The sequence below is a fragment of the Phyllopteryx taeniolatus genome, chromosome 17, assembly GCF_024500385.1.
Source record: "Phyllopteryx taeniolatus isolate TA_2022b chromosome 17, UOR_Ptae_1.2, whole genome shotgun sequence".
Lineage (NCBI taxonomy): Eukaryota > Metazoa > Chordata > Actinopteri > Syngnathiformes > Syngnathidae > Phyllopteryx > Phyllopteryx taeniolatus.
The window spans coordinates 1130958-1155378 of NC_084518.1; the positions used below are offsets into that span (position 1 = coordinate 1130958).

At 47.4% G+C, this 24421-nt stretch overlaps 1 protein-coding gene across 5 annotated transcripts; it reads left to right on the plus strand.

Moving 5' to 3' along the window:
* Positions 1-2: 2 nt before the first annotated feature.
* LOC133467388 (androgen receptor-like) lies at positions 3-23897 on the plus strand. Of its 5 annotated transcripts, none has more exons than XM_061752208.1 (9): positions 26-918; positions 1966-3174; positions 5957-6108; positions 6268-6384; positions 12854-13132; positions 13758-13902; positions 15520-15650; positions 16960-17111; positions 18099-23897. In XM_061752208.1, exons 2-9 carry the CDS (start codon positions 2243-2245, stop codon positions 18255-18257), a joined length of 2067 nt encoding a protein of 688 aa, XP_061608192.1. In that variant the 5' UTR covers positions 26-918; positions 1966-2242; the 3' UTR covers positions 18258-23897. The 5 variants fall into 5 exon arrangements, 4 of the variants coding, with proteins under 4 accessions (XP_061608195.1, XP_061608192.1, XP_061608193.1 ...); XM_061752209.1 differs by having other exon boundaries at positions 26-476; XM_061752210.1 differs by having other exon boundaries at positions 34-3174; positions 18099-18225; positions 23353-23897.
* The last annotated feature ends 524 nt before the right edge of the window (positions 23898-24421 follow it).

Sequence of the window (24421 nt, forward strand, 5' to 3'; positions counted from 1 at the left end):
AATATGGCCCGCTTGCAATATTGTGCCTTGCGCGGAACTGCACGTAAAGCGTCTTTGACCTGTTCGCTATTAGCATGCGCTCGCTTACGTAATTGGCACGAAGTTCCGTCTCGTGAGCGCCAACTTGGCGGCCCTGGCGCCACGTGGTCTTGGTCCTGCTTTTTAAGCTCATCGAGGGGGAGGGGTTTTGAAAACGCGGATGACGTCGAGATGGCCGTGACGACGGCGCCGCGGAGGATTCCGGAAGAATCTTTTGTCGCAAGGAAGTGAAGGCTAGGAAAGAGCGCTGGACTTCAGGAGCTTACTCCGAAGTGGAAAAGTTGTAGTTTGGACTTGAAATCAATTTTTGGGGCACCGTTCCGGCACACGGGAAAAGATCAAATATGGCGTCTGTTCGATATCAAATGGGACGGCGCGAGGACGACACCGAGCACGTTTTCGGTTGATTTTTGCACTTGTCGCCGTGAGGGCAACTGGTGAGCCACAATTGTTCCCAAGTGACTTCGGGTGAGACGCGCGATACGCCAAACCCACGGCGAGCTTTTCGCCGCGTTTCTGAACGACGACGACGACGACGCGGTGGCAGGCGATCGTGGCACCCGAAACCCGAAAGCCCGCCGCCGCCAGACGATCCCGAGCAGGCCGAACATGTCATTCGGCTGTTGTGATGAAGACGCTTGCTATTTTCTTCTTAAATGAGGCGTTCAATTTATTGGAAGTCACGGCGCGTACTTTCCCTCTTTGCGAAGAAGCGCTCCAGCGACGTTTGTTTGTGGTCGTTTTAGTGGCGTGTTTAGCTTGTCGGCTTACTGGGACGTGAAAAAGGAAAAGAAAAAAAAAAAATGTTTAAAAAGAAAAAAGTGAGACGCAGCAAGTCCTGGAAAGACGCCAAGTAGGATTTCTTTCGAGCAAAAAAAGGTGCGTTTCTTTTCTCCTCCCTCTGCGGCCTGCTCGCAAACGACGGACGGGGATTTGGCAGTTTCGTTCGCTCGCGACTTTTTGAGCAAATATGTTTTCCTTGCGCTAGCTTAGAATTGTCGAAGCCGCTGTAGCACCGTTTGCGCTCCACGTCGCTCCCAAAGTCCCAACACACGTCGTCTTCCTGCGAGGTCGTGAGGGTCGCGGAGGCCCGAGTGCGCGCGCAAAAGCGGCCCGGTCTCAAACCGGGAAAGGAATTTGGTTCCGAATCGAATGTTTTGAGTTTTAACAAGTCAAAGAAAAAGTCGGGTTTTTTTTTTTTTGCACGTTCCAATGAGTTTTTTTAAGAGCACCTAATTAATTGCATTGCCATCTTTCAGCACAAGCACTTTTTGGGATATTGACCTTTTTCTGAAAAAACAAATTAAAAAAATGATGCTTGAAGCATCGGCTCAAGCGTCATCCTATCCTATCTTCTTTTTTTCCCCCGACGTTGTCCGGGGCGCAGTTTTTCTTCCGCCCGGCCGGCTCGGGTCCAGTTAGGCGAGACCCGAATCGGAGAAGCGGTATCGCAAATGCACGTGGAGCTCAATCGGCATTTTGGTAGGAAACCACAGAAAATTGACGACAAGAACGCGCAGTCAAGCAAAAGTTGCAATGAGAACTTTGAAAAAGCAGATTTGGGGTTTTCTTACATCCCAGAGATGTTTTACAGAGATCACAAAAATCTTTTTAAAAGGGGTGTGGAGACAACAGGTCACGTGGCAATGGCTCCAAAATCCATACTGTCATTTTATTTATTTATTTATTTTTTTAAATAGCAGCCATGACGACCACGTAAAATGCGTAATAGAAGTGCCCTGCCCACTTTGTGCCACTTTAGAGTTACACAAGAGCGCTCGGAGGATCTCATTTGATCCAAAGGATTGCTTTGTGGCTTTTCCTTTTTTTTTTCCCTTCTTGCGTAGTTGACGCCCCGAAAATTCGCACTGATCAAGGACGCTTGTGTGATCGGCACGTTTTTGTCATTTTGCTTTTTCCACGCAGATGCGAGCGGCGGTGAAGCAGCAGCAGCAAAGACTTTGGCGCTTTTTACCTTGTAGGGGAAAAGCGACTCGCTTTTTTTTTTTGGTGGGGGGGGGGGGGGGGGGGGGTTTAGTTTAGTTCTGGGGAGGAGGTTCAAAGCTCATCTCACTTGTTTGGACGCCTCCGCAGTCGAGCTGAGCGCTGAAAAAAAGAAAGTGACTTGTTAAGTGGCCAAAAAAATAACAACAAATACTACTACTACTACTACTACTAATAAAGACAAAACAACTTTTGGGAAATGAGCCAAAGTAGCAAACAGTCGTTGTCGTCGTCGTCGTCGTCGTCGTCTTGTCGCGCATTTTGGCCGTCGGGCGACAAAGCGCCGGCCGGCGAAGATGTGCCGCCGACCGGCTTAGCGGCCCGAAACTCGGCAGGAGGCGAGACGACCGGCGCCGGCACCGGCACCGGCACCGAGGCCGGGAAGCGGAGCGGCGCGCAGGCGGCGGCGGCGGTCGCCCCTCGCAAGGATTCTTCCCACGCCATCTCGGAGACCGCCCGCGAGCTCTGCAAAGCCGTGTCCGTGTCCCTGGGGCTGTCGGCGGACCCGAGTGACGCCGGCGACTCGGCGCTCCCCTCGCACCTCCTGGCCGCCGGCTGCTCGTACCGAGCGAAGGGGGGGGCCGCCTCCAAGTACCGGGGCTCGTCGTCGGGGCGCGAGGAGCGCAACGCCATATTTCCGTCGACGTCGACGTCGGCCGAATGGCGCGTCATTCCGGCCGCTTTGGGGCGCGCGGAGTTCGCGCGGCGAGACTCGAGCGAGTTCACGTGCGAGCTGCTCGACTTGCCCGCGTGCGCCTTCGCGGCGCCGGCGGGGCGCCGAGCCTACAAGCCCCCGGAGGAGTCCGCCGTCTTCGGGCAGGACGCCGGCGGCTGCCAGCTGGAGCGCTTCGGCGTGGCCATCAAGTCGGAGGTCCCGAAGGGCCCGTCCGTGCAGGCGCACTGGGCCACCGACTGGGACGCGTACGACGGCCCCTGGCAGTGCGCGACGCCGCCGCCGCCGCCGCCGCCCGCGCCCGCGACGGCCTTCATCTGCGAGCCGTACGAGAGGAGCGCCGGCGCCACCGAGCAGTGGTACCCGCCGAGCGGGATGTTGGGGCCGCCGTACGCCACCGGCAGCTCCATCAAGACGGAGGCGGGAGAGTGGACGGGGGTCGCCTACGACGACCACAGGTAACGCGGACGTCGGAGTCGGGAGTCGGGACTCGGGCCGGGCGGTCGTCGCATCGGCAGCATGTTGCTTTCACCGCGCGTCGGATTTTGTTGGCGCGCCGACGCAAAAGCCCTCTGGCCACAAACGGTGAGCTTTCCTCGCACTCGACCGCTAGCAGGACCGCGTCCGTCTCTCGATTCATTGATATTTATTCTTTTGCCACGTCAGTGTTGGCCCAAAACCTTTGCGCTGAATTGCGCATTTTGCCGAAACTCGTCTGTTCCATGTGCCGACGTCATCATCGCTGCATACTTTCCAGCTCAAAGCTTTTTCAATGCGCCTTCGAAGTCGAATTTGAAAGCGAGCGCTTGCGCTGTGCGCAGTGGCCCCGATTTCCTTTTGTTCCTTTTGAAAGACCCGAAATTGGAGCGGTGCGCCCCCCGTCATTGACCAGGGCGGCTCGGACGATGACTCGATGAATATTCACGGGGGAAGAGTTCTTAACAACGAACACATCTCCAAACAGGGACTCCAAATACGATGTCCAAAAAAAAACGCGGGCAAATTTTTTATTTTTTGTCTTTCTTGAAAAAAAAAAATAAGAAATGCGGAAGTCATCAAATAGCAACGAACATGCTCTTTGTTTTCTAAAGTACACTGTACACGCGACAAAAGGATTTGAGATTTGATCTGTATCACAATATGAATCGATTGGCCATTGATTGATGTTTTGTTTTGAAGGGAAATTTGGTCCGCCGCAGCCAGTTTGTGCCGATTTCAGGCCCATTTTGATGTCGTCAACGGAAGTGCATTCGCGGGTTCGCTGCGACATATAAAAGCGCGCATGCGTTGGGATTCATACGTTTTCTTAACTGTGTTCAGAACGTCGAATGCAACCGCAGATTAAATCGTCAAAAGTTGGCGGTCGTCGTCGCCAAAATGAACGTATGGAACCCGCCCTTCCCGATATCGCCCGGGCTCGTATTTCATTCACGTGACATTTGCTCGCCTCTGCGGGCTTGCCAACAATCTTAACACTCGGTGAATTCCGCTTGACGACGACGACGACGACGACGAGCCCCTCCCTCACATCGGACGAAATGAAAGCGCGGTCGCTTCGAGCGCTTGGCTGCCGTGACGCCCTGGTATTGCCAAGGACCAATCGGAGAAAAGATTGAGATGAATGATCCAATCGGAGCTATGCTTATTTATATCCAACCATCTAGCTTGCATATTAATGAGAAATCCGGCTGTCGCAATTGCCAGACGAAAAAGACCAACTAAAACAGCTTGAAAAAGGACATTCTGGGCATTTTCCACCCAAACTATCCAACCAAAGATTGACGAAAATGTAAAAAATGGACGGAAGGGGAACTTTCACAGCTAATTGCAGTTTCGAGTCACACTCTCACGTGGATATTCGTTTCACTTAACGATGTTATGGTTTTGAGCGGTGTGGTAATAATTAGATGTATTGTAATATTCAAACCTCACCGAAAGCGTCAATCGACATTCGTCCGTCGCTCTCCTATCAAATCTTTCTTCGGCTTGTTTTGAACGCAAGCACGACCAAAATGTTGACGATAAACATCCGGCGATATATTCCAAGAGATCCGACTTGATTTGAACTTGCTCGACGACATCCGAATGACCCATCCCAATTAGGAATCGGGGCTTAGAGGTCACTGCAGCTAAAGATAATTTCTTTTTTTTTTTTTTTACTACAGTATGTTGAAAATTGACAACCGATTGCTGTCTGGTGGAACGGACGAATCTCTCTGCGGTGACAACAAATCATCTCCGATCGTCATCATAAGCTGTTCCAAAAACGCAATCGAAGTCTCGTCAGGGTCGGGACGTACACCGTTGCTTATTTCGATTTGTATTTTGCTTCTGCCCACTGATGCGGTGAAAGTGTAATTTATGGGGAAATTAAAGGATTATTCTGTTGTTGTTTATGAACAATGAATCAATTGCACACATAGTTAACAGTTTGGGAAAATGGCACGGAATCGAATCGAATGCCTTTTATTGTCGCTAGACTCGTGTGCAATGAGATTGAAAGCGGCTCCTTCTCCGGCGCAAACTTGCAAGCAAACATTTCAAACTTTTTGTGTGCACTTATTTGAAGATATTTGCAACAAAAAGATAAATAGTAATGCGAGAAGATCATGAATAAAATGGTGATGGTCTTAGTGGTAGTATTGCACAGTCTTCCGTCATATCGCAATATATATTGCTGGGTTTAAAAAATAATAATAAATATATCATCTCAATTTCCTGCAGCCCAAATGCAAAGTGATAAAAAAAAATATAAAATCCATATATATATATATATATGGATTTTATATATATATATATAAAATCCATATATATAAAATCCATATATATATATATATAATTTAATTTATTTATATATATATATATATATATATATAATCCATATATATAAAATCCATATATATATATATATAAAATCCATATATATATATATAATTTAATTTATTTATATATATATATATATAAAATCCAAATTTCCTGCAGCCCTAATGCAAAGTGATAAAAAAAAAATATATATATATAAATCCATACATATATATAATTTATTTATGGATTATATATGTATATGTATAAATCCATATATATATAATTTAATTATATATAAAAAATGAAAATTTCCTGCAGCCCTAATGCAAAGTGATAAAAAAAAAATTATATATATACACACACACAATCCATTTATTTGTTTGGACACGTGTAGCTAACGTGCTATTAATTGACGCCGCTTGTGGTGACCTCCAGGTTTGAGACGGGCAGAGAGCAAATGTTCCCCATGGAGTTCTTCTTCCCGCCACAAAGAACGTGCCTGATCTGTTCGGACGAGGCGTCCGGCTGCCATTACGGTGCGCTCACCTGCGGCAGCTGCAAAGTTTTCTTCAAGAGAGCCGCAGAAGGTAACGAGGGTCGCAAATGCGAACCGAGGTGCGGGCGCACACGCACGCGCACACGCACGGCCCGTCGTCTTTGACTTTCACTCGAACGACACTTTCCGACGTCGCCCTTTCTTTTGTTCCGAACCTCCGACGGACATCTGCTCTCCTCTCTCTCCGAAGGCAAGCAGAAATACTTGTGCGCCAGCAAGAACGACTGCACCATCGATAAGCTGAGGAGAAAAAACTGTCCATCTTGTCGGCTGAAGAAGTGTTTTGAAGCTGGGATGACTCTCGGAGGTAGGGTGGACTATAAAATACTCGCCAAATCACTTGAAAAAGGCATTCCATTTGAGCACAGGCCTCAGCCGGAGACCCAAAACGCCAGATAGCGGCGGATGGCTTCGTGCCCAGTGTAAAACTGTCCGTAGCGGGCGTTTGCAAAAGAGGATCGGTGAACTGTCAATCGCTTCGAATCAATAATCGAGCAGGACAGAAAATGAATGGAATCGCTGTCGTGAGTTTCGGGATGGTGCATACAAACGCGGAGACCGGACGATGGTGCTACTTAGCGCGATGTAAAACCTCGAAGCTTGATTTACTTTCCGCCTCAACGGATGATAATGAGCTCGGCGTACCGACGGCAGGCAAAAAGCTCAAAGACGAAAAGTCGTCGTGATTTGCCAAGAAAGAGCGCAAGTACTCGAGTCTCTCTCCGCCGCACATCCTCGACAAGTCTCCCCAATTGCAGCGTCCTCACAATAGGGGATGTTAGCCGTAATCGAGCCCCCGACTGAGCTGCCGTGCAATTTCCCGCCATTTCACGCGCTTCCCCTCACGGTCGGCCACATCTGCGTGGAAAGATTGACACGTGGTGGACTCATTTTGGTCTTGTGTTCAATTTTCCACTCCCCCCTTCCATTTTCTCATTCCGCTTATGGCGAAAATTGTGCGGGAGGCACAAAGCTGACACGAGAAGACGCCAATTAAAGCAGCGGACGCGCCGGTAATTTGGCCACCAGCCGGTGACAAACCCGTGGAGGCAAAATGCCTTCTAATGCACTCGAGCGCCGGCGGAAGGGCGCACCTTTTCGAGAGCTTTTATTCACTTGGCAGCAGAGGCCAAACTATTCAACATTTGCCTCCTCGTTGTAGATTTCCTCCGCAAGCGTGTACAATAGGCTCTCGCTTGTCAAGTCAAGTAAGTAAGTAAGTACGTTTGCTTTCTTTCCCGGATAAAAACACAGAAACACAGACAAACTTTCAAAGTTAGGAGAGGCAAGCTTTCCAGTTTCCAGTGGATATATTGTTAGCCTAATTGCATAATGCAATAATAATTAGTCTTTTGAACATTTCCGCAGAGCAAACCGAAGAAACAAGAAGAGTCCAGTTGCCTCGATTCAACCTTTGTGGATTATCGTTAGCCGGATGACCGAGAATCTACACAAAAAAAGAAATAAAATACATTTTTAGCAAGCACATTGGTATTTTTATTGATATTGTGACAGTAAATTGTCTTTTAGAAGTACTGGTTAGCACGTCTGCCTCGGAGCTGTGAGGACCGGGGTTCGATCCCCGGCCCCGCCTGTGCGGAGTTTGCGTGTTCTCCCCGTGCCTGCGTGGCTTTTCTCCGGGCTCTGCGCTTTCCTCCCGCATCCCCCAAAACATGCGTGCTAGGTGCATTGAAGACTCTTCAATTGCCCGTAGGTGCGAATGTGAGTGCGAATGGTTGTTTGTTTGTACGCGCCCTGCGATTGGCTGGCAACCAGTTGAGGGCGTGCCCCGCCTCCTGCCCGACGATAGCCGGGATAGGAAAATGGATGGATGGATGGATGAAGTACTTAAGCTAATTAGGCCAACAATATTTTTCCTTTTATGTGGAAAAACAATTATTATTATTGATAATGAAAAGCCCTCCAGCAATGCATACTTTGTTTCGGGCAGATCCATTTTTTTTTTAACCAGTGTAACTGAAAGAGAATTGTATTTTTTTTTTTATTGGGGGATGTGCAGCTGCAGTAGGAACAGGACAAAGTGATGATGATGATGATTTGGTTTTTTTTTTTCCAGCAAGATCCAGATTTGGATTGGTTCCATAATTCTGGTGCAAATTAGCATTGTTGGGCCACGCCGGAGGTTAGCGCTTCACCGAGTGCCGCGTTCTAGTTCATGGCGGAATGGTACACGTAGTACATGTACTTGCTGGCTTAATTATCGTCATGAAAATAGGGCTTATTTTTTTTTCAGCCCTGAAAAAGTCTTTAAAGAGAGGCAAAGGACAATTCATTTTATGACGTTTGTTCAGTTTAGCATCTGCTCAAGTATCATTTAAAAGGTTCCCATTTTCCATCAAACGAATTCCACATTACTCCTGCAATGTTAATTATTTCCTCCGATGAGACCGACGGAGCTTTTCCAAGCGAGCGAGAGCAGGACGCACGCTGTCGTCATTGGCCGATCGACCCGCGGTGATGTTCGGAGCTCGTCGCCCGACGACCCAATGAAGAGAAATCCGAAGGCTCGAGGCGGACGCGAGCGGAGCCGTGTGCAAATGGAAGCTCGAGCCCTTGTAGGGCGCGGGACCCCTTTCGACCGGATTTAAGCGAACCAAACCGCTCGTACGTCATTATGATGAATTAAGATGTCGCGGGTCCTGCCAGCTACCTTTTCAACTTTCAAAAGTCAACTTTTCCCAGCAGCTGCAAAGCCCGCCGGAGCGGCGTTGCAGACTAACTCGCTTGACGGCTTTATGCGAGTCTGCGGCAAACCCTCGCCTTTTGAGTCCCGTCGTCGGAAGTCTCAAACTCTTGTTTATGTTGGCTTCGAGCTCAAGGACGGAGACGCTTCAGGGTAAGTTCAAGCCGGCCTGTTGGCGCTCTGCAGCGAGGCCGTCAAGCTCAAAATTCACGGTGGGCCAAAAGTGAAAACGGCGGCAACTTCGCGGGCCAAACGTTTGTCGTATGACATTTTGCTTCAACACTCAATCTGGAATAAACAAACTTGAATTATTATTATAAGCACGAGAAATCAAATCTGCGATGAAAGACGTCAGTGGTATTTGTTTGTTGTTTTGTATTTAAATAGGGAACATGAATTCTTCTGTCTCTCCCATCTTCTATTTCTCTTTCGCCAACTACTTTCCCTTTTTTTTTTAAGGCCAACAACAAAACAACCCCCCAAAAATAAGAATGTCTTTGAATGAAAATCCATTTTGGGATTTGGAATATTAGAGGCGCATGCGCTATACACTGGCGGGCCAGCTCTTGATACACATTTGATATGCTCTCGCGGGCCAAATATAATTACACCGTGGGCCAAATTTGGCCCCCGGGCCTGAGCTTGACATGCACGCTCTAAAGGATCAATCGAGGCCACGGCCGACGACGCCAGCGGGACGTTTTAATGAAGCATTTTTTATTGCATGTTTGTCATGGGATCAAAATGGAGATATGTTGGCTTTGCAAACGACACTCCCTGATATCAGCTGCAATTTGCTTCCGCAAATTTCGGAGGCTAGCTTAAGCTGCGTCTAATACCGCCAGTTCAATATTGATCGACCCGAGCTGCAAAGTTGAGGCGGCGGCGGCGGCGCTTTTAATAAAGAGTCAGGCAATCACGAGACAATTAACATTTACTTTCGGTCCAACAGGCAGGACGATTAACCGAGGGGAGTATTTTGGAATTGTGCGTCTCCTCAAATCAGGATTTGCACTCGGGCCGAGTGCGTCACGAACTCCACGAGGAAGGAAGCACAAACATAAATTTGGGAGGCGACACTTTTCCTCCTATTCTGTCGCGTAGCCAAGAAGCTCACCAAGCAGGACATCTTTGGTTCTGTTGACAAACCATAAAAAAGACTTGAAATACCCTATGGTCCCGAACTGCGGGTCGTGACCCAAAGAACGAGATCCCGGATACAAGCGGCCGAAAGGAGTTTCCGCCGCAGGGTGTCCGGGTGTGAAGCTCGGTCATCCGGGAGGAGCTCAAGAGTAGAGCCGCCGCTCCTCCGCATCGAGAGGATCCAGATGAGGTGGCCGGGGCATCTGATTCGAAGGTGTTCCAAACACGTCCCGCCGGGAGGAGACCCCGGGGACGACCCGGGACACGCCGGAGCGACTACGTCTTTCGGCTGGCCCGGGAACGCCTCGGGATCCCCCCGGAAGAGCCGGATGAAGCGGGCTGGGGCGAGGGAAGTCTGGGCGTCCCTGCTGAACCTACTGCCCCCGCGACCCGACCTCGGCTAAGCGGTAGAAAACGGATGGACGGATGGGTCTAAAAATACACAAAACAAATAGTGATTGTAATCCATATGATGGTTCTAAACGGGGGGTTTCTTCTGACTTGACTTGAACTTTGAACAACAAAGCGTTTGCGCTCGTTGACTTGGATGCCACCCACAGATCAGACAGGTGCGTCCGCATCCAAGACCGCCTCTCAAGGACGACGCCTACTCCAAATTCAGCACGAAAAATCCTCATCTGGATTATACGTGTGCCCAAAATGATCACGGTTATCAGGATTATCACATCACCCAATAAAGAGTCGAATCCGCAATCCTGCCGTGAGAGAGTTTGTAAAGCTTTTGGAATGACCCGATCATAATAAAATGTGGTCTAATCTTCAAGACAACACCACACAAACAATTATGTTTTCATGTTTTTACTGAACACAACATGAAAATGTCGCAGTGCAGGGTGAAAGCAGTATGTGAACCGTTGGATTTAATAACTGGTTCAGCCTCCTTTGGCAGCAATTGCCTCGATCAAGTCTTTCCTGTCGGTGAAAATCAGACGTGCACAACGGTCAGGAGGAATTTGGGAGGACCATTTGTCTTTGCAAACCCGTTTCAGTTCAGCAATAATCTCGGGAGGTCATGTCACAGCCCCTCCGTTGAGTTGAGGACTGGGCGTCTTCAGAAGTCGTAGTTTCTTCCGTTAACGCCATCCTCTTCTTGATTTACTTCTGTCCTTCGGGTCATTGTCTCTCTGCATTGCCCATTTTTTGTCGAGCTTCAATTGGCCGATGGATGTTTTGAAGTTCTTTTGCAAAAAAGGCTTCCTAAACTTGTGAATTAATTTTTTTCGTCAATGATTACAATGCGTCCAGGCTCCCAGTGGACAAAGCGGCCCCAAACCATCGTCGCTCTCCTCTTTACAGGACGGCCACACCAAGGGAGAGTCCTGCGCTTTTTCCATTTATTGACAAAAATGAACAATCCCCAATTGGAGGTATTCTGAAAGTTGTTTTGCGTGAGGCATGGTTCTCATCGCGCAATGCTTCTTAAGAAGAGAATCTCAAAAAACAGCGGTGTACTTTTATAAGGCAGGGCAACTAATCAAGCCCCAAACTTGTTCCATTGATTGCACTCTAGGTTGGCGTACTCCAAACTCCGTTCAGTTCTTGGAGAAGTCATTAGCTTGGGGGTTCACATGCTTTTTCCACTGTGAATGTTTACATGGCGTGCCTAATAATCATTTTTTGCGTGCCATTAGTTTACGTTTTTAACTACCGTTGTGACTTGGATGAAGGTCAGATAAAAACAATTTGGACTGAATGTATGCAGAAAACCAATGAATTCAACCTTTTCTCGCAACGGGATTGAACCTGCAGTGGAGTTGAGCTCAAAAGATCGACATATTGGTCCCTTCGGCCCCTTTGTGATCATTTCCCCCCCCCCTGCATACAGAGTTCATATCTTGAAGTGAAACGGCAACACCTCTGCACTCGTCTTCTTCATTGGTGGAAAAATAGGGTTATCTGGACTGCCACCGTAGGTCGGTGAACATGCGCCATCTTTGCTTTTGGAGTCGCGTCCTGGGTTTTTTTCTTCACTGGTTCCCATTTTCTCCTTTTGTTTGCTGTTGCTGTGTGCACTGGATGGCAGAAGCCCAAAAACAACTACTACTCAAGACACAACTACAACTGTAACAGTAATACTAAGCATCTAAAAATGGTGTCACTTAATAAATCATAAAACGTTGACATCCCTACTTCAAGTGTCTGAAACTCTCTGCAGTTGAGTCAACAAAACTTAAGCCACTATTTTGAGAAAATGTCTCCTCCTCAGGTGGCGCGACTGCACCAAGACGCTATCATGTTGAATGCACAACCCTAAAAGGTAACGAGAGCGACGTAACATTAGTAACGCTGATCCGACGGTGCCGATTGGGCAATTAGCTGCGTAAGTGCAGGTTGTCAGATGCAGCAGCTGCCTCGCGTCGGCCAGTGGACCTGGTTTTGTTTTTTTTGGGTCTCCCATTTCACAAGTGCGCTGTTTCTGTCCGCTATCTTCTTTTCCACTTTCTTCACTCTTTAGTGAAGGACGAAGGCCGTGATTTACCGCGTCGTGCGCTTCAACGATGTCCTTGTAAGCCTGCAAAATCTTAAGAGGCAGGGAAGAATTTCAAAGGAGGCCAGAAACCCCCCCAAAACGCTCGCCCCTCACGCATGATGACCAGCAGACCTTTTCACCAGATGAGACTCATCTGTTCGGTTTGACTCAATAACTTGGGAGATTATTGTCGGTTGTTATTATTTGTTGTTTTTCCTTTCTGGTTTTCAAAAACCAGAGTGGCTGCATATGGGGCATTTTTAAATTGATGATTTCAAAAGTGGAATGACTCGAATTCTTCGAACAGCAGTCACCTCTTCTGCTGAGTTACTGTGCTCAGATTTGTCACTTTTCTGAATGTTTTACCACCCACAAATGGTACAAGGAATCACTAAAACTTAACATTTTTTGTCTTTTTCTTTTTTTCTTTGTTGGCAGCACGCAAGCTAAAAAAGATTGGACAACCCAAAAACGCTAAAGAGGATAAACCCGTTCAGGATCCAGCAAAGGTTGTCAGGCATCTCGGCCCTGAACAAATCCTGACCTCCAACTCGCAGGCGGTCTTCTTGAACATCCTGGAGTCCATCGAGCCGGAGGTGGTGAACGCGGGCCACGATTACGGCCAGCCCGACTCGGCAGACTCTCTGCTCACCAGCCTCAACGAGCTTGGGGAAAGACAACTTGTCAAAGTGGTCAAATGGGCCAAAGGACTCCCAGGTAAGACGCCACTTTTCCCGTCAGACGGGCCGGGAGACTCCCGACACGGGACCGAGAGAGAGAGAGCGCAGCGTCGATGTTCTAAGCAATTCCGGCAGCAATCCAGTTGATGTGAAGAACAAATTATATAGGCACAAAATGGATTCCCTTAAATAACGGATGGAAGCTGACAAATGCTTTTCACGTGACAAAACTACTTGATAGTTTTGTCAGGCTAGCCTGTGCTGGCGGTGAGAGCTAATTGTAGCAATAGAATGAAAGGACGAACGAGGGAAAAAAAAAAAAAAAAAAAAAAAAGAACAAAAGCAATTGGGTTCCACAAGTTGTTTGGGTTGAAAATGTTTCCAGTTTGTTTGACATGAAAGCACGAGCTGTTAAAAACGGCATCCCGAAAGCGGTTATTTGTCAGCGGTCGTACCCAAGTTCGTAAAGCAGCGGAGCGACACAAACACAAAAGTCAAACACAAAAAGTAGTGGCCCAGAAATAGAGCCGTGAGGAATCTCTCCCCCACAGGGTAGGTTTGAGGAAATGTCATTATAATTATTCCGGCAGGCCAAAACGAGAATATTTCCGAATGTCGCCACTCGGTTGCAAATTGATGTCATGTATAACGACTGCTCGTAGGTTTCCGGAATCTCCACGTGGCTGACCAAATGACCGTCATCCAGCATTCGTGGATGGGCGTGTTGGTGTTCGCCTTGAGCTGGCGCTCCTATAAGCACGCCAACGGCCAGATGCTCTACTTCGCGCCTGATTTCATCTTCAACGAGTAAATGAGCCGCGACACCACTTTCTCGGTCTCCCATCTTCTCTATACTCACTTGTTCCAGACATCCCAAGAGAGCGATGCTGTATTCGGGGGTTTCGATAAATGGGCCTGGCATAGAGCAATGCTACGATGCTTCGACTTAACATTTGTTTGCTTGATCGATCATTGGTCCGTTTTGTAGTCCCGACGGCCGCTTATTTTCCATGTATTCCTTCTTATCGTCATTGGAAACTTTGGGCAAAATGCGAGCTGACATCCATCAGGCTCCAGCTCACTCGCGACGCTACGAGCGGAAAAGCGGAATATAGAGATTGAACAGATGGGTGTTGGCCATGAAAATGGGTCCCGAAATGGTGTTTAAATCCATTTCCAACCTTGTTCTGTGACTACATTAGACTCCACTTTCGCAGTTCCAAGTTGTTAAAACGACATTTAAGAGTAAATGTAAGTCACCCAAATGATAGAAGACGCATCAGTCGGTTGTTCTTCAAGATGTGCTGGATTAGCGGCTCCAAATTGGAGCCGCGAATTATGGCTGGTGGAGCCCGTGTAATTCCGCCGCGGTGGGTAATTTGAGCTATTGGAAAGATTGGAAATGCGAGCGCTAAGTGTTAATGGACTGAAGTGCTCCCTGTCACTTGGCTGCTTTGCTGTCTCTCGCCAAGCCGAGGCTATCCTTTAAAGAGGGACGGAAAGCCGCCGGCGCCGTCGTAATGAGACAGCAAATTTGGCCGTGATTGAATAATCGTCACGGAAAGCGAAGCGGAGGCGAGCTGCACCTTTACCTGGCCGTGACATCCGAGCGAAGCGACTCGTTTCTGGCGCCGCGCTCTTCTAATTGCCGCCAAAAAGATCGGGCTGCGCATGAAAGACGCTCAAGCTATCAGATGGAAGCGATCCGGAAAATGAGACTTAATTGCAGCGGCAGCCTCTTACCTTGGGATCGGTTCAGCTAAAAAAAAAACAAAAAAAAAAAAAACTTTGCAATCCCATCGCCCTGAAGTTCGGGATTTTCGCAAATCGGTCGCGGCTTGGACCCCAGTTAAAAAAAAATCCACACCCATTTGGAGACGGGAACACCTTAAATACACGGCCCCTGGCTTCCAAATGCGGAACTGTGCAAATGATCAGAAAGACTAGTCAAAACATTTGTAAGGTCACGCAGCGGTTTGACCAGTCGGGATCAGTCCCATTTTGCGGAGCCGTCGGCAACGTTGCGTTCCATTCCAAGCTTTCATTTAGAACTGATGAAATCTTCTTCCGTCTTCGTCGTGGCCTCGCAAGACCGCCTTTACAAGGCGGTCGTTTCAAATTCGTCATAAGATGGGAGCAAATTGAAATGATGAAACTTTTCGTCAGAACGGAACTACCCAATTTCTATTTTCCCTGACCTAATATTGTTGGAAGGAAAATCCGCTTTTGTTCCTCTCTCATTACAATTTCCATCAATTTGGCAGTAACCTCTGACTTGCTTCCCCCCCCCAGCTCATCACACAACCAAATGCGCGACGTGTAAAACATTTCGTCCTTCTGGTTTCTCCTGTGATTTGAGCGTTGCTGTAACTTGGCCTCACCCTGCGCCGCTCTCCCCCCCCCCCCCCCCCCCCCCCCGCACAGGCAGCGGATGCATCTCTCCACTATGTACGAACACTGCGTCCGAATGAAGCACCTGTCGCAGGAGTTCATGCTGCTGCAGGTCACGCAGGAGGAGTTCCTCTGCATGAAGGCCTTGCTCCTCTTCAGCATCCGTAAGTCGCCACTCGTACTCACTAGTCGGCTTCGCAGGAATTTTCCAAATGACAAAAAACCACGAGTCGTCAGATCCACCTCGTTGTCACTCCGGCCGTCAGCACAGCTTCAAGTGTTAGCGATGGCATCTGCTCATCGCTCTCTTCTTATCTTGGCATAAGCCGCGGCATAAGTATTAGCACGTAGGCGTACAATTTAGCCGTAGCCCTTAACGATAGCTTTAACGTTAGTAGTTAGCGTTCGGCCTTAGCTTTAGCATTGGCTTCTTGCCGTAGCATTTAGCATACAGCCCCAGACTTTAGCCTGAGAACCCAGCATTAGCATTCAGCATTAGCCTCCCACCGTAGCAATTCACATTTAGCTATCCATTAGCACTTAGCATTAGCATCGTGGCTGGAAACCACCCGTTTCGACACTTAAGTTTGAGACCTCCAGCTGTGTTAGGCCAGGTCTGCGTTAGCATTTTAGCATAAGCCCTCACCACTGGTCTCAGTAGCAATATTCCCCCATTCCAAAGAATTGTTTGCATTTGCATTCAGCATTAGTCGTTGCAGACGCAAAGCTAGGAGCGTCAAACATAGTCCTGACAACGTTCCCCCCATTCCGAGGAACCGTTTGCATTGAACGCATCCTTCGTAGTGTACCTCAAATCCCAGGTGTGTTCAATCAAAAACTGCCAGCACGTCACGTCACGTCATCCACCGCAAGGACCCGGGAACACCAGAGTTACAAAGGACACTCACTCCTAGCTCTATAGAAATCTTAATTTCTTCACAAAGAACCTAATGACCGCAGAATACTACTTTCACTCCTGGCGCTCCCTAATCTCCCATTGCATCATGGGAAAGGAAAACTAAACATCACGAGTGAAGCCATTCACCTTCCAAGCTGTCCAAGCTGTCCTTGCTTTCTATTGGCCCGCCCCACCAGAGTTGAGCCCTCCCCCACCAGTGACAAGACTGGCTTCGGCTTTTAAGAAAGGGTTCTGGTTTCAAAATAGTTAGGCTTTCAAATGAAGTCGGTGAGCTGTCTTCACGTGTCCACCTCGGGGAAGCGGCAGTTGCCATTCAGATTTTTTCCATCAAAAGTGGTCTCGCCGGCGTCGGGGGTTTGCTCTTTATTTCCATGAGCTACATTTGCTCGCTAGAATCTTCTGGAAATGATTTGGCCACATAAAGGAATCAAATGTTTTCCACGAATGTCGCAAATGATTGGAATTTTTTTTTACCGAGAAGTCCGGGAAAATGACGGCATTTTGAAAAACGTAAGCTTGACAAAAGAAATGCTGGACTTTTTTGTCGGCTGCAGTTCCAGTGGACGGTCTGAAGAACCAGCGGTACTTCGACGAGCTGCGCCTCACCTACATCACCGAACTCAACCGGCTGGTTAGTTACCGCATCACGGCCAATTACCCGCAGAGGTTCTACCAACTCACGCGACTGCTCGACTCGCTCCAGATGGTGAGACCGCGTCCTTCGCATCCCAACTTGTGCCCTTCGCCGTGCTTCAATTCAAATATGTTGAAAACAGAGAATGAATGCACGAAACTAATTCTCAGCCTGATCATCGAATATAACGATATAAAACACAAAAGGCTTAAGTGGAAAGTATTGAGCGACCTCCCCATTTCACTAGACTTCACGTGTACATATTACGAGTGGCCTTCTATCGTGGGCAGAACAACAACGGAAGTGTTGCATTTTATTTTGGTTCAGTGTAATTTCTTCTGATATCAATCTGAAACGGGTTTGATTGTTTTCCCAACAGAGCTTAATGAAAACTGATATTACCACATTAATGAACGGGTGTGTTTTTATGCATAACGGAGAACCAGAAGGAACTCTTCTGCTGATGGAGAGCATGAAATAGCCGACTGTGAGAGGAAGGTCAACGCTATAGACATTTTTTATTCAAATCTGTTCAATGATTTGTGACTCCAGAGGGCAAACGGGTGGCTTCAGATAAAAACGTATAAAGGCAAACATCAGGAAAGTGGATAATATTCAGAGAGCAGCCCAAAAATGAGCCCCCCAGAGGACAGACGACCTTAACTAACCCTCGTAAGGAGAAACATTTGCGAGTGGCCTCAGAAATGCACAGAAACTCATTTTGAAACAGTGTTATTCTCCCAAGAAATGCTGCGCTACTTCGGACGGTGCAGACGGACGGCGCGGTAAACATCTTTTGTCACAATTGCTTTTTTGGAATATTCCAAAATGACATTGAAGGATTATTAACCAAGGTGTCCTCCTTCGCCCCCAAATCACCCGGGATATGCATCAAGCTCACTCACGACCCTAATGAGGGCGAGCGCTATACGAACTGGATAAGGAATATCAATTACAAGTACTAATAATAATGTTGAGGAGCGGTTCGTCTTTGTTTTTTTTTTGCCACTATGACGTTGAAATGTGTTGTTTCCCCCCCCCCCCCCCCCTGTTTTTCAGACTGTAAAGAAGCTGCATCAGTTCACGTTTGACCTGTTCCTCCAAGCTCAGTCGGTGCGCGCCAATGTGAGCTTTCCAGAGATGATTGGAGAAATCATCTCAGTCCATGTACCAAAGATGCTGGCAGGTTTGGCCAACCCCATCATGTTTCACAAGTAGAACGTGATTAGTTTGATTTTGTACAAATTTTTTTTTTTTTGGGAAGCCCGCAATCAAGAAGTAACACAGCTTTGCTGCCAGCATAAACTGTAACAATGGCTTTGTACTGTTTCCTAAACTCATATTCATGTTCTCTGATCATTTTCTCAGATATTTTAAGCCATATTAGATTTTTTTTGTTCAGATCAGCTCAAGCTTGTCCGGTTCGGTTCTGTGTTGTCAGTCCGAGCTGAGATGCTACAAAGCAAACACGCACGCAGTCTGCAAATCAACCTCACACCTACCAGAAGGCTGAAAAACATATTCCACACTCTCCAGACACTTCATTAGGCACACCTGCGCAGTCAAAGCCGAGAAGATCCGATACACGAGGTGCCTTCACAAAGGTGCTATTGCTCTGTTCTATTTGACACTGTCAGATTTTACTCACTCTCACTCGTACGGCCGCTCTTCGGTAAAAGATGGGCCAAAAGCATGCTTGACGGTTGTGTTTTTGTCGCCGTGGAAGGACAGTCAGGGTTGCGCACATGCACTGCGTACTGAACACTTGCTCCTTTTGTACGCCCAAAGTAAGTCCACAGCACGGTTAGCAGAGGCTTTGGGATGACAGTAAGACGAACGAGGGACATATGGTAATTGTACAAGTGGCGTACCTCAGGAGTCATGCACAAGTACTCCACATTTAGGAGTACTCCAAAAACAGAAGTGCATCGAACTTTTGTCTTATGTGTGGTGTGCGCACAGACTCTGTGGGCAACTACACGAATGTAGCATTGCAGAAGAAAATGGCCGGCGTTATACCACCGCAATGACTAGGACGCTGATCTCTCTAGGTAGCTTCTGGAAGCTTGAGGGGAGAGAGAAGGCGAGATGTTACCAGTTGGCTACGGCAGCCCCATTTGCCTGAAACGGAGTACGCGCGGTGTAGGATTTTGGCAATTTTGACATTTGTCGTAGTAGTGGTTTATTCCGAACATATTCAAGTCTTGTTAAATTTTCTCCTGGTCTATATCTCAGTATCTGTGCCGGGAGACGGGCTGCTGCTGAGACCCGCAGGCTCAAAGCGGATCGTACAATTACGGTTTGAATCCCCCCAAAATGTGTAAACACTGTAAACGCATGGAAAGGGTTGACAGTTAAATGCAAACCAAAATAGTACCAACAGCTCTCGGAGCGATGCGGTTACGTTCGGCACCAGGGCAGTGGCGCCAACTCCAATAATAATCAATATATTGTTAAATGAATAGCTTTCTATCAACGTCTGTGTGTGCGGAACTTTGCTGAAACATTTTTGATAGTGTTTTGTATTGCATCCGTTTTGGCCAGTGAACAGGCACCATCTGGTGCTGACTACTTGGAGAAAATAAGAAGCTAATTGGATTTTTTCTTTTTTTTTATAAAAAATGTGCCTCTTTTGATTGCTACTCCCAAGTCAGCCACTCTGATGTTGGATGTACTTTTTAAAAGAAGACATACAATGCATATGACATAAACTGGATTTGCACTGTAGGTCCAAGTGCCCAATTCAAATTTCATGACTCCTTTTTTTTTTTTTACATTTCAAGTGACACCTATTTGAGAAGGCTGAGTTTACATTCCCTTGAACACACGAAACAACCTGCAAATAAGTCGGCATGCGCCAACGCTGAGATAACTAATGCAAATATTAAACGTTAATATGATGAATTCATTAATGATGTCATTATATTTGAACAAAGAATAGAACATCATTGAATTCATGTTTTTTGAAGGCCCTTTAGCAACTCCTAGGCAGGGACTGTTAATAGTTTAGGATTTTTATTGAAGGACATTCTTATTTTTCTGGGGGGTTGTTGGCCTTTGAAAAAAGATTGACATCCAAAAGAAAGGTAGAAGTAGTAGAAGATGGAGAGAGCGCAGAATTATTCATGTTCTCTATTTAAACACAAAACAACAAATGCCGCTGATGTCTTTTATGGCAAATTTGATTTCTCATGCTTATAAAATTAAAGTTAGTTTATTCCAGATTCAGTGTTGAAGCAAAATGCAAGTTTTACAGTTTGTTGTATGTAAATGATGCCTTTTGGACTCCATGATTGTGTTCATTGACATGCACATGAATGTATTCATCACGTTGTCATGTCGAAGCTCACCCTATACTGCATACTTCATTTGCTCAATGGGATTTGACTTGCTTGATGTTTCTAAAGAAGGGGAATGGCTGAATGTGTCCATTTTGACAGCGTTTATATCCTCGTGAAAGCGGAGTTTTGAATCCGGCTTTTTGTATTGCGTCTCATTGCGTCGCGCAGGCGTGTAGCCAATGTATTTGTGGCGGGCAGGCTTCCCTTCAAATTGAAACGGAGTTGCCTCTTGAGTTGGATAGGGGGGGGGGGGAAAACGGAATAAGTTGCAGTCGAAAAAGTTCGATGTACTCACCGGCGCCTTGGAGCTGCGCTGCAAGGAAGTGGAGCAAACGACTTGATCGGCGCCAGATATCGTCCTCATTAGGGAAGGCGAGAAATGTTCCAACGAGACGACAGCCAACTCTGAACGAGAAGGGAGAATGACAAGAGTGCCCGAGTTGCTTCTGCCATGAAAGAATGGGCGCCGTCGATGCCTTGAAGATAACAAATCGGTCCTCAACATGCTTGTCTACTTTCCAATTCGAACAGTTCACCCATCGGAAAAATATCGACTACCGTTGTGCACTCGTCTTTGACAAACAAAGAAAATCCACCCAAAAAAACAGATTTACTTGATTTTTAAAAAAATGGCCACCCTCACACTGGATAGGAATTCTTTCTTTTCTGAACGCTTCAACCTAAATATCCAGGACCTGGATATTGAATTGGAACTTAACAAAATTGAGTTGCATTAATTTGCATTTGCATCGATATGTGCGCCTGGCTCAAGCGAACCAGTATGTAGTATCGTATGTTACTTTTCTCTTAACATTTTCTGTTGCCTTGAAAAATGCTAATTTTTGAGACATCTCTAAAAAAGCCAACAACTTAAGGTGGAATCTTGCTGATTTCTCTGCAAATTCGGATATTCTTGGTGAGAAAAGAAACAAGATTTGCCTGTTTGAAAATCCAGTCGACTATTTAGCAGAGACTTCCACCTGCTTTTGATACAGTGATATATCGCAGTAGCAGTTAAATAAAGAACCCCTCCATCCATCCATTTTCTTCCGCTTATCCGAGGTCAGGTCGCGGGGGCAGTAGCTTTAGCTTTAGCAGGGACGCCCGGACTTCCCTCTCCCACTTTATCCGGCCGGCTCTTCCGGGGGGGATCCCGAGGTCAGCGTTGTCCTGGGTCGTCCCCGGGGCCTCCTCCCGGCGGGACGTTCCCGGAACACCTCACCGGGGAGGAGTCCTAAACCACTTCTTCTGGCTCCTCTCGATGCGGAGGAGCAGCGGCTCTACTCTGAGCTTCTCACCCGTTCTCTTAAGGGAGAGCCCGGACATAGGTGAGGGTAGGAACGTGGATCGACCGGTAAATCGAGAGCTTCGCCTTTCCGCTTAGCTCCTCCTTCACCACAACGGACCGATACAAAGTCCGCATCGCTGACCCCAAGATACTTGAACTCCTCCACCTGGGGCAGGATCTCATCCCCGACCCAGAGAGGGCACGCCACCCTTTTCCAATTGAGGACCACGGTCTCAGATTTGGAGGTGCCGATTCTCAATCCCAGCCGCTTCACACTCGGCTGCGAACTGCTCCAGTGAGAGTTGGAGGTCACGGCTTGATGAAGCCAACAGAACCACATCATCTGCAAAAAGCAGAGATGCAATACTGAGGCCACCAAACCGGACCCCCTCTACGCCTCGAAATTCTGTCCATAAAAGTTATGAACAGAATCGGTGACAAAGGGGCAGCCTTGGCGGAGTCCGACCCTCACCGGAAACGAGTCCGACTTACTGCCGGCAATGCGGACCAAACTCTGATTCCGGTCGTACAGGGGAGTTCGGCACCCCGTACTCCCGAAGCACCCCCCCCCGAGGGACACGGTCGAACGCCTTCTCCAAGTCCACAAAACACATGTAGACTGGTTGGGCGAACTCCCACGCACCCTCGAGGACCCCGCCGAGGGTGTAGAGGCGGTCCGCTGTTCCACGGCCAGGACGAAAACCGCACTGCTCCTCCTGACAACGAGTGGGGTCGCCCTGTCGTTGGAACACAGCCTCCGGTCCCTCTTTCTAAATAGGGGGACCACCACCCCAGTCTGCCAAGCCAGACTAAATCAATCAATAAATAAATTAAATAAAATAACCCACATCTAATTGAATAAATACGGCGGTTAGGGTTAAAAACATCGAACATATCAGTGAGTGTGATAATTGTGGCTTCTCCTATTACTGTCTCCATCACCATTGTATGTAAATTCATATATTCAATGCAGTTTGTGGCCAATGTGCACATCCATGAACGAATCTCTCAATAGACGCGAAAAGATGGTTGCACCACATTGAGCACAAAGCTCATTTTCCATCTGTGGGCCAACGAGTTTTCTACAACATTCAAGTTAGCACTGATTTCAAAATACTTTTTTTTTTTTTTTTCTTTTTTTCTTGCACCTCCCATCAGGCCCTCTGGTCTCACACTTAGAAAATTGCTGGCTTTAAAAAAGGGCCTTTCCCTCGTCCTTCCTGTTTTGTTTGGCTCGGCCAAGCACGTCCCCGAGGCCACGGACCCCGACAGCGTGTTGTGGACGAACGTGAGCAGCTAATTCCGAATGTCCAGCGCCTTGTTGTACTTAAGTGTTTCAGACCACCTGCACCGATGAATGGAAAGCAAAAGGGACTGCTTTGAAAATGTGTAGAATTCCTGATGATCTTGGACAATCAATGCTGATCCCGCATGATGTTCATTTTGGCCGTATATGCTTTTCACCGACGAAATGTAAACGCAAGTGACACTCCACGATGTTTTGGAATAGCTAGTATGTGCCCAGTCCACTGCAGATTCAACTGCTTCACTTGTACTCTTGCGGTATATATATTGCTAAGTGGTGCTTTTTGGTGTTGTGAAACCATTTTCCTGTTTGATCTATATGAGCAATGCGAATGTGTTTTTGTACAATGTTTTTTAACGGCTGCTTCGTCTTTTTAAGGCAATTAAAATCAACATGACAACAAAAGAGGCTTTTAAACAAAACAAAGCCTTTCCCCTCGCGCTTCCTGTTTTGTACGGCTCGGCCAACGACATTCCCGAGCGCACGGACCCTGACAGCATGTTGTGGACGAGTTCGCTGACAAATGGGAACAGCTAATGCGGAATGTTCAGCACCTTGATGTTCTCGCACATACGCGTTTCGGACCACCTTTGCTGCGACGTGTGGAAAGCAAAAGGCACTACGGGAGGATCTTTGACGACAATTGGGACTTTTTGGAAAATGTCTATCAATCAATGCCGATCCTGCATGATGTTCATTTTGGCCGTACACGCTTTTGGCCGACGAAATGTAAATGCAAGTGAAAAAAAACGCAGACTCCACCGTGTGGCCCGCAATGTTTTGGAATAGCTGGTATGTGCCCAGTCCAATGCAGATTCAACTGCTTCACTTGTACTCTTGCGCTAAGTGTTACTTTTGGTACTTTTGGTATTGTGATACCATTTTCCTGTTTGATCTATATAACCAATGTGAATGTGTTTTTCTAGGGTTTTTTTTTTTTTTTTTTTTCTCTCTCAAGAGTTAACGGCTGCTTCGTCTTTTTAAGGCAATTAAAATCAACATGACATAGAGGAATTGATTTGAAAACGGTCTCTTCATGTCAGCAACACAAGTTTTATGAAGTTGGAGAAGTGTGAATTTGTCGGCGCAAACCCGACAGCCAAGTCGACGTCGAGGTTACGGCCGACGAGAGCCCGACTCGCGATGTTTATTTCCGAGCGAGAACGCCTCCTTTCAGACTCTGCCAACCCTCGGACGCGTCCGAGAGTCGAATTGACACGAGCTGCAGGGCAAATGAATTTCCGCGAGCTCCTGACGAGGTTTCCTTGCTGGCGCAAAAAAAGGAGGCGAGGGAACTCGGCCTGGCACCGAAGGTTGGAATGCGGTGGGAGGAGAGGATGTGAAAAGAAATACAATGCCTGATTACAAACAGGTTTGTATAATCCCTGACCTTTCCATAATCCCTGACCTTTCCAATGGGCTGGCTCTATATTACTAGGTGAGGAAA

Excerpts from the sequence above, each read along its gene's own strand:
- LOC133467388 (XM_061752208.1), top strand. The coding sequence starts at position 2,243 with ATGAGCCAAAGTAGCAAACAGTCGTTGTCGTCGTCGTCGTCGTCGTCG. Across the intron at positions 3,175-5,956 it reads GTCGCCTACGACGACCACAG|GTTTGAGACGGGCAGAGAGC; the intron begins GTAACGCGGACG and ends GGTGACCTCCAG. Across the intron at positions 13,133-13,757 it reads ATGGGCCAAAGGACTCCCAG|GTTTCCGGAATCTCCACGTG; the intron begins GTAAGACGCCAC and ends GACTGCTCGTAG.